Source organism: Pezoporus occidentalis, unplaced genomic scaffold (genome assembly GCF_034315485.1).
Source record: "Pezoporus occidentalis ecotype Australia unplaced genomic scaffold, CSIRO_AGI_Poc_V1 ctg4, whole genome shotgun sequence".
Taxonomy (NCBI): Eukaryota; Metazoa; Chordata; class Aves; order Psittaciformes; family Psittacidae; genus Pezoporus; species Pezoporus occidentalis.
In genome coordinates this window covers 5575311-5585599 of record NW_026915724.1, presented here as the reverse complement: position 1 = coordinate 5585599, position 10289 = coordinate 5575311, and the positions used below count along the sequence as shown (strand labels likewise).

The following is a 10289-nucleotide window of genomic DNA, read 5'->3' as shown; positions in this document are numbered from 1 at the left end:
CCTGTCTTCAGACCTGGGAAAAGCAACTATTCAGACTCAGGGCCAGATAGCGCCTGGGATTGTTTGTTACCGTTTTAATCCTATTAATTAAAACGTTAACCTGATTGGGTAGAAAGCTCTGTCCCAACAGGCGAGTCTTCTTCATAATAACCTACTCTCAGAGATAATGATGTAAAAGACTCCCCCGTCTGCGGCGGCTGCTGGTTGATGGGTCCGGAAATCTCTTGAAGGTGAATCCAAGCAAGATAAACGGTGGAAGCGGCTCCACTGCCAGCGCACAATGCCCCAGCGCGGCGCCTGCTGAGGGCGAGCCGGAGCCGGAGCTGCAGCCGGAGCAGGAGCCACAGCCAAAGGCACAGCCACAGTCGCCGCCAGAGCCGGAATCGCCAGAGCCACAGCCCGAGCCGCCGCCGGAGCAGGGGCAGCAGCGGCGACAGGCACAGCGCAGCCCCGGCGGGAGCCGGGAAGCGATTTCTGCAGGCGGGACGCCGGGGAGCCGCCCGCCGCGGCGCGGAGCCTTGGAGGAGCGGGCCGGGAGCTGAGGGGGGCGGAGGAGGCGGAGGCGAGCGGGGCGCCGATGGAGCGGGCGCTGGGGCTGCCCGCAGAAGAGGACCTCTTCCACAAGAGCCTCGCTGCCTCGGCCAAGCGCATGGAGTCTGCTTTCCGCTCGCCCCCGGGGCTCGACCTCTCTCACCCCCGCGACCGCCAGCCCTCGCCGCTCGCCTGCTACGAGGCGGCGGAGCCCGAGGCGCTGCTGCAACCCGGCGTCGGCGGCGACCCGCTGGCGCTGCCGCCGGGCTCCGTCTGCGTCAAGTACGGCGAGAGCGCCAGCCGCAGCTCGGTGGCCGAGAGCAGCGGCGGCGAGCAGAGCCCCGACGACGACAGCGACGGCCGCTGCGAGCTGGTGCTGCGCGGCGCCGGGGGGGACCCGCGCGTCGCCTCGCCGGCGGCAGGCGGCGGCGGTGGCGGCGGGGGGGGCGGGGGGCTGAAGGCTGCCGAGGGCGGCTGCTCCAACAGCCACGGGCACGGCGGCAGCAAGAAGTCCAAGGAGCAGAAGGCGCTGCGCCTCAACATCAACGCGCGGGAGCGGCGGCGGATGCACGACCTGAACGACGCTCTGGACGAGCTGCGGGCGGTCATCCCCTACGCGCACAGCCCCTCTGTGCGGAAGCTCTCCAAGATCGCCACGCTCCTCCTGGCCAAGAACTACATCCTGATGCAGGCGCAGGCCCTGGAGGAGATGCGGCGCCTGGTGGCTTATCTCAACCAGGGCCAGGCCATCTCGGCCGCCTCCCTGCCCAGCTCCGCTGCGGCGGCTGCTGCGGCGGCGGCGGCGCTGCACCCCGCCCTCGGCGCCTACGAACAGGCGGCCGGGTACCCCTTCAGCGCCGGGCTGCCCCCCGCTACCTCCTGCCCGGAGAAATGTGCCATTTTCAACAGCGTCTCCTCCAGCCTCTGCAAACAGTGCACGGAGAAGCCTTAAGGGCCGCTGTCGTTGCCGCCCCCCGCCACAGCCCCGGGGAGCGGCGACAGCCGGTGTCTCGGCCCCGGTCCCGGGCTGGAGGTCGCGGGGGCTGCGGAGGGACTGACCGCCGCTCGGTCCCCCCCGCCCTCCGCCCGGCCTCGCTTCGCCTCGCTCTTCTCTTTCGGTCTTGCCGGAACGGGACGTCCCCGGGAGCCAGCGTGCGTGTGGCCGTGGGGCGGGGGGCCGGGGGTGCCCCGGCCTGGGGGGCGCGGGGGATGGGGTGTTCGCTCCGTCGGAGCGCCCGCTGAGCGGCCGGACAAAAGAGAGGCCGGGAAGAAGCGTCAGTCTGTGCCGGGAGCCGGAGTAGCGCCGGGGAGAGGGCTGGAGAGCATCCCTCATCCCGGTCTGGCGGCCCCTGGGAGGGGAAGGAGCCGCGACGGCCCGGGCGCGGAGGTGGATGGGACAAATCAGAGAGGGCACTTGAACATAGATTTTTTTTTTTATTATTATTATTATTATTAGCAGTATTATTATTATTCTAAGCCAGGAAACAAACAAACTTGAAATGTAAACTTATTTAAGCGACTCGCAGAAACAAAGACCATTGCTATGGAAGACTTTGTATTTTTTATCGTTTCTGAACTTTGATCCTGTGAAAATGCGCAAAGTTTGGTGAGAGTGATTTAAAAAAAAAATAAATTAAGAGAGTTAAAAAAAAATCAAAAGCCTACTCCGTGTGGCTGAAAGTATCGCATTTTTAAAAGAAATATTTATGTGCACCTTGTTTCTTTCCACTTTACAATGATGTATAAACAAGACATGCTATTTATTTGTTATTCTTTAAATGACCCTTCCACACCAACAATGTTTATCATGTGTTAAGGTCACGGGTCTTATGTGCAGTTACTTTAAATGCTTCTGAAATTCTGTTTATGGATTAACTTAAACTGTGTGCCAAGTGTTTAAAACGTTTATTTGCCAACAACGTATAACCAGAAATGTTGATGTATCCGAGCTGCTTAGGCTTATGAAAGGTCATCTGGATTTTAAGTTGCATCATCCCTGTATTTAAATTGAGCTTTAATAAATTGCTTCAGTCCAAAAATTACAGGAAAGGTGTATTCTTAATTGCTCAAGCAACTAATTTTGAGAGGGTATTCTTTGCGTTAGAACAGGTAATAGCTATTTACTTTTACAAGGCATCAGACCAATAGCTGCTACAGGAGCACTTGCCAAGCCGGTGTTTTCCCAGGCGCTGTGTTTTCAAAGGTATCATTTAAACCGCTTTTAATGTGTATGTAAATTATTCTGACTGTGGGTGATTATTTAAGTTAAAATACTTTAAAATACTTTCGGCTGATTTACGGAACGCGTGGAATTCTTCTCTTTTATTTATGGGGCCTGGGGGGGGGGGTGGGGGTGGATTTTGGGGGAAGGAAAATGAGAGATGAAAAGCAAGAAGTAGCTGTTCACCCAAAGTGAGCCTTCAGTTTGAGTTTGCATGGCTGGGTGGCTGTCTCTCTGCCATTTGTAAATCAAGATTTTTTTTTTTATTTTTTTTTTTTTTTCCTTTTCAAAAACGAGTCCTGCTATTTTCCACTACTTGCAGATAATACAAATTCGGACTGTCAGGTTGGATGGCAAAATAGGAGCCATGATGGATCTGTTGGCAGGTCACGGATGTGTAAAGAGTGATATATATTAAATAGGTCAGATTATGACAGCAATGTATGATCGTTTGTATGTGTACCTATGTCGGAAAGAATCTTTATTAAAATATTTTGAACAAACGCTTTTGTTGTGTTGTGCTTTGTTAAGCGTGTGTCTCCAGATTTAAGGAGGTGGGTGGGGGGATATTTTCCTTTACCCTGCTCTGAGGGCGCCACGGTACCCCCTCGGCACCCCACTCCCAGCTCAGGGTATCCCAAAGAGGGGAGGGGAGAAAGGTCTTCTCTGTGGTCCGTTTCTACCGTGATGCTGGGTGTGCTCCCGGGTGAGCTACCGGACTCCCCTCCCCCGTCTCCTCCCTACCCTCAAGTTTTGGAGCCACCCGTCCCCTCGTGTCGCCTCCGACCTGCCGCAGATCCGAGGTCAGAGGAGCAGGCAGCTCACGAGAGCTGCCAGCCCTGCGCTGGGCCCGGCCCAGGGGCCCCGATCCCGCAGGGTCCCCCCTCCCCTCGGGAGGCCCAGGTCGGCGGCGGGGGTCCACGGAGCCGCCTCTCCTAACGGCAGCACCAGAAGCGGAGGAAGGGGATAAATCTTTTCTGCTCCACTTCCCATCAAAAAAGATTAATCAGAACCTGTAACTTTTCAGGAAACATAACTGTAAAGTGCCACGGAGCTGTGGGAAGGCAGCCCAGAGAGGGTGGGCAGATCAGCCTCCAGGCGCAAGGAGAAGCGTCTCTCAGCATTTACTAGACAAAGGCTGGGTGCGTCTAATTATGATTATTAAAACAATTTCCATGACGATGTCTAATATTATGTTAATTTGAAAACAACTGTGTATGAAAACTGTCGACTATAATACCTAAATTCATTTAATGAAACACATCGTTAAGGCAATTAAACCTCCTGGATGTGATTAAGGAACATAATTACGACACTGTTCTGCGCCATAATTGGGTGTCTTTAATCAAGGGGTAAAGTGATCAGCAACACAGCCATTAGTTTGTATTGTTCTGTCTCTGCTGTCCATCATTCTGATTAGGAATTAACCACCGCCACCAGCTTGGCGTGGTGCGTGCCTGTGTGTGTGTCTGTGTGAGCGCGTGTTCGTGCATCTAACATCGAGGGACACGTTTGCTGCGATATTTACCGCTTAATATTACCGCCTACCGAGCGGGCTTCCCGGAGGGGTTCCCCGGGAAGGCGTGGGACGGGAGAAGCAAGCAAGGTCCCAGCAAACTCCTGGAGAGGCCAGGACCCGGGCTGGAAAGGAGGGTGAGAGGGCCCGGGGCGGGGGGCGGCTCTGCCTCCTGGTCACTGATGAAGGGCCTAGGTGTAGGCCGGGCAGAGCGTGGGCTGCGGGGCCGCCTGTGACACATGTAGCGGCTCCTCTACTCCCCTCTCCCTCGCCTGTCACCGCTTTGGAGCGGGAAAGTGGAATGAAACGCCCTTCATTCCCTGCTGCCGCCCGACTTCGGGCTCTCTCGCTTCCTCCTTTCACGCTGCAGAGGGGGGAAGGGGTGTCTGGCAGGGAGGGGTGCTGCCTGTACCCCCATCCCTCTGCAATCAACAGGCTCGCCGGGGAGCGACGAGAAGCAGCGGGACCAGTCCCTGGGCAGGTCTGGCCAACGTGAGCGCCGTGTGTGTGCTGGGGGTGGGGGGAGGAGAGAGGCCCCCCCGCCCCTCTTAACGCTTGATGGATCGCTTAGCCGGAACAGAACGTGTCCCCCCCACCTTCCAAGGAGCTTCTTCCCCGTTTCCCAGCGCCCCACAGCCGCTGTCTCGCCCCCAGCCTCCTCCGAAGGCTCCCTCTGCCCCCCGCCGCTCAGCCCGGCTCCTTCTCGGCCCCGTACCCGGTCTCGGAGCCTGAAATTGTCCCAGCATGAGTGACATTGGCTTTCCTAATGTAATGACTTATGAAAGATATAATCATGTGTTAAATTGAATCCTCCGCTTAACTGTTAATGGTGTGCTCTGGGCACATTTACGTATTAGATGCTATGGTAACTAATTACCACTAGAAGAAGGGATAATACACTTTCCAGACTTTGACAAATAATTATGAGTGTTCACATCCCTGCTAGCAGCAGTTGCAGCGGATCTGCTGGAATGAGTAAGTGAATAAATGAATGGGTAAGTGAACTTGTGTGCATGGAGGGGACTAGATAATGAATAGTGGTCAAGTGAGTTTTCTTATTAAAACCTTTAATGAAAATGTGATTTAGAGTGGAAGGGGGGGAGGGGGGGAAGTACGACTCTGCCTCTAAACGTAATTAAATCGCGTAATATAAACATCAGAAACATAAATAAGTTTGCTTTTAATTAAAACGCAGCAGACAAAGTAAATTATCCACGTGTTCGGAAACTTTACAGCAATTAACACCTTCTTTTTTGGTGGTGGTAGTGGCGGAGGGGGGTAAGTTGGGGGCTAAAATAAAGGAGTCAGATCTCGGCCACTTTTCTCCGGGATCATTTGCAACTTTGATCGCACCCGCTGCCAACAGGCCAGAGGGATCCTAAGGCTTCAGTAAGGGTGGAAGAGCTCCTTGGCTGGGCGGGACAAAACTTTGGGGAACTGGTTGTGGGCCCCGGTCCCTGTCACAGCCACGAGCTCCGCGGGGCTGCTCGACGAGGCTGGGCCCCCGCCCGGTGGACTACCGTCGAAGGGTTAGTGCTGGCTCCCTGAGAAGTACCACGCTTGGCTCAGGCGGCGCAGCAGGGGTTAAGCCTGTCCTGCACGCCGGCCAGGTGCCCTCCCGGCCCTGGCGGGGGTGAAGGCAAGAGCCACGGCAGGGAGCAGGGCCCAGAGCGGCGGCCGCGGCGCCCCGGCCTGACTCGGGGAGCCCCGGCAGCCGGCTATGCCACGGAAGGAACAGCTGCTAAATGAGCAACGAGAGGGAGCCAGCCTCATTTCCCCGTGGTCACTCATCAGATCGGTGTCAGACCCCTCCCCAAGCGCTCCGGAGGGAGTTTGCGCTGCTCTGGTCGGCTCTCCACCTCGGGAAGGGTTAAATCCTCCCCTAAGCCCCTAGTTGCCCTTGTCCTCTCAATCTGATTCAGAGACGTGTAATAAAATATGAAGCAAATTTATGGTCTGTTTCAAGCACTTTACTGCTGTATTTTTAAATTCATATATGCACATATAAGAACTATGATCTGTGAATAATTTGAAACGCTATAGGAAAACGATGCATTTTAGATCAAACATAGCCGTTTTCTTACATAATTGTCTCAGATTAAAATAAAAAGATACATTTCGAACAGAGACAAAGCTGAAAATCTAATGACAGCCATAAACTGCTAGACAGCCATAAATTAACGTCTTCATCAAACGCTGAAGGGATCAGTGCTTATCTAAATCAACAATTATTTTTTCCGAGAAGTTGCAGAACAGATTGCTCTTCTAATACTATTTTGAAATCCTCGTAATTGAGGATTAAGGGCAAACAATCGCCTTTCCGGAGTAAACCTCCTCTCCACCAGCCGAAGCCCTCCAAACTCCCATAACACCCAGACCTCTTCCCTAGGAACCTCCCCGGGAGTCCTCTCACGCTTTTCCCCACTCCAGCATTCCTCGAAGAAGGGGTTGCTTTTAGGAAGGGGCGGCAGGAGTATCTCCTCACCCCTGCAGGGGGTCGGAGAACCGGAGCCCGGCGGGTTGACGGAGCGGTCGGGGGGGTCGCGGTCCCGCCTCGGGCCAGTGACACTCCGAGACGAGATCCCGGAGCGGAGCCCTCCAGAAGCTGCGGTATGCCCTGTGCTTCAATCCGGTCCTCAGCAGTCCCCAGCCCAACTAATACCCGTCCAGTTTTCAGGTTCAAAGCTTTAGCGGCACTACTCCCAGCTGTAGCTACCTGCGATGCCGATTTTGCGAGGGGCTGCGGTAAAGATTTCATGTTTAGAAGTCATCTGAAAATCACATTGAGCAGAAAGCCGATGTACTGGCTCACGGGGTGGAAATCAGACAGGGAAAGCCTTGCTGCTTGTAGGAGTTTGCGGCTAAAATGTTTGGAAGAAAGAGGTAGTTGGAAGGATGAGCTGGTAAGAAAGAAGTCACTGTCAAAAGTCATCCCGTGGTGTTTACTTACTGTCTTTCACTCTCCCTGTAGCCAGAACCTCGACTCTTATTCAACTTCGCTGTACTCATAGCTGCTGCTTAGGGGGAAACAAATACAAACCAACACATCAGTGTCAAAATCGGTTTAACAAAGTCTTGCAAGATAGAATCCTGCAAGGCTCCTAGCAGGAGCAGCTGAAGCTTAGGCTTCTTTTTCGTTACTTGTTTTGGTGTAAACAGTTTTGAAAACAAGCACATTTCTGCTATTACAAATGATGTATTCACACAGAATCAGTGCCTGATGCACAGGACAGGCTACACAGACACAGTACTGGTTTATATGAGGATAAAGATCCCACTACAGTTTAATTCTTTGCTTTCAAATTAAAATCCTACATTTTCTTTTCTTTTTTTTTTTTTTGTGTGCTTCTATATATGCAGCAATTATTTCTTCATACTTATTACTGTTTATAAACATAGAAAAGAACTTAAGGATAACAATACTTTCACACACGTAGTTTTAAAGGGTGTTTTTGTAATGAGATAATTTTTCTGCTATGTTGTGGGTATCAGGACGTGGCTAGCTAGGGTACAAAGGCTGGTTTAGGCAATAGGAGGGAAAACACTTCCTATGGTGTGACAGTTAAAATAACTCTATTCATATGAATTAATCATATGTCATGCATAAATTGATGTCTGAGTAATTTTAAAATACAATGTGATATAAGTAACATCAAGAAAGAATTTTGTATGAACCCAAGTATTATACAGCGTTAGGAGGTCTTATTAATCCCCCCTGCCCAAGCCATCTTTCAGACCATCACAGAAAGCTCAGTCAGAAATGTGCCCTTCAAGAAATCTCAAAAAATGCCACTTTTTGTTTGTAAACTTTACTAACTTCTACTATAATCTGGAGTTAAAGCAATTGCATAGTTACAAACACATTAATCAAACCCAGAAAACTGCTGCAAGGTCTACCTTCTCTAGGGACACACCTTCAACAACCCTCACAGCCATACCTGACAAGCATTTCTGCATGAGCTAATGAATAAACACTGATGTCTTTGGGGCACAACCTTCATATTAAATACCTACTTGTAGAACTCCGTAGCTACAGTGATACTTAGAAAAGCCAAGCTGTGCTTTGCTGGCACAGTGCTGTTTATTGTAACAATTTTCATTCATTTCCCCTTTTAAAATGAATGATCTGAGAGGACAGAATGCTTTACACCAGGTAGTACATCTTGTACTATGCAGAGGTTTGCAAAAGGAAAAGCCTAGGAGCTGTATTTGGGAATCACTAGTGGATTGCAGATCTTTATACTAATTTTGAATAATGTCCTAGGAATGCCAGCAGTACCACTCCTTTTTCTTATCTGGTAAGAAGTGGCTTAAGTTTGATGGGAGAGTAAAACAAATTTAATAATTTCCTAAATTCAAGGAAGTTCCTCCATGCCAGTGCTGAATTAGAGTTTGGTTTGTTGTTTTTTTTTTTTAATTTGTTGAAATACCTTTCAAGATCAAGTTACAGAAAAATGTGGTATGCTGAATAAATACTTTAAAAATTAAAGCAATAGTTGTGAATCTGTGAGAAAAGCATAAATGTGAGGGAAAAAATACCATAGGCAGTCATTCAATATTAAAATATATATATTCATTTTTATTGTGTCCTTAAAATACAAAATTCATTTAAGATGTTAGATTACTAAAATAATGAAATTTTAATTTTCTTGCTCAGAAATTCACAATAGACCTTATGCGATCTAAGAGCCTTCATGGTGGATATTAACTATTAAAGTAGAACCTAACCATTGTTCATCTATATACAGAATGTCAGTTTGCACAATTAAGAGCAATTCACAATATTTTGAATGTCAGATAGTTCAACAATGAGGAAATAAAAGATCATTTATAATTCTACAAGAGAAATTCACAGTAATTATTCATAAAAATAGCAACACCCACCACATGCAACTGGCTTAGAAGCATAAACTCAAGAACAACTATCACAGTTTTGTATTAGCACATTAGGACATATTGGGAGAGATTAATTTGCAAACAGGTACATGTAGACTAACATGGTCTTTTAAGCAATGTAACAGTTTAAAAATTTTACAATAGCTTATAGCAGTACTGACTGCCAGCATGAAAATAGAAAACATACGATCTGTAAATTGAAATGGTAATAAAAAGTCACATTTTAGCATTCACATTAGTTCACAATGAATTCAGTTTTCTCAGGTGCTGTAAAGGGCCATACTGACTTAAATCTATTTTAAATGAGAAAAAGTTGATTTTTTTTTTTTAATAACAGAATATACTATCAATATAATCAATATAATCAATATAACCATAGGCAGAGACAACTTACAGTCGGAGGCTCCTACTGACCAGACAAGTCATATCTCAGACTGACAAGTGCACTGTTTCACTAGAGAAAGAGCAGAGAGATTCCAGGAGCACCCGTGCACTCCTCCTAGCTGACCCTACACCTGGCTGGTGAGATGAGCAAGCACTGCTGGGCTTGCAGGGCAGACCCTCCTGCTGAAGGGGAGCGGAGGGACATGGACAAAGGAGGCGCAAGGTCTGACTGTCTCTCACCACTCACTCCTGCAGCACCACTGGCACCTGAATGCCTGTAAACAGCACTGCTGTTTCTGTGTCAATGACTGCTGTCTTTGTGGCCCTCTGACAGACACTAAGAGCTGGTCACTCCTGGGTTCTGTGGCAGCAGAGATCATCAAAAACTGCATTGTGTCCTATGTCATAAAACATGCTGTTGTCATGGCTCCAGCTGTGACCTCCAGGAATGGTGTACCCTCATCCTCTTGCACTGCTGTGGTTTATTGACATCATGGGCCTTTCACTCCCTGCTCCATGGAGACCAAGTCAGTCCTGGTCAGAGGAGCTGCTGACTCAGTAAGTCACCTCCTCAGCTAAGAAATACATGGACCAGAAGGGCTTTTCCTCTGTCCTGTTCTAGCTCTCATGACTGTATATGGGGGTGAGGACTACCTCCTCTGCAGCTGGGGTATGCTAAGGTAGTGATATGTTACTTACCAGTAAAACTAATCTACCAGGAGTACGAGTTACTAGGGACAC

At 49.8% G+C, this 10289-nt stretch overlaps 1 protein-coding gene across 1 annotated transcript; it reads left to right on the top strand.

The window, feature by feature from the left end:
• Positions 1 to 427: 427 nt before the first annotated feature.
• On the top strand, positions 428 to 1624 carry BHLHE22 (basic helix-loop-helix family member e22). Its single transcript, XM_062633296.1, has one exon. The coding sequence runs from the start codon at positions 578 to 580 to the stop codon at positions 1481 to 1483; it is 906 nt and encodes a 301-aa protein (XP_062489280.1). The 5' UTR covers positions 428 to 577; the 3' UTR covers positions 1484 to 1624.
• The last annotated feature ends 8665 nt before the right edge of the window (positions 1625 to 10289 follow it).

Coding starts and splice junctions, on each gene's coding strand:
- BHLHE22 (XM_062633296.1), top strand. CDS start 578: ATGGAGCGGGCGCTGGGGCTGCCCGCAGAAGAGGACCTCTTCCACAAG.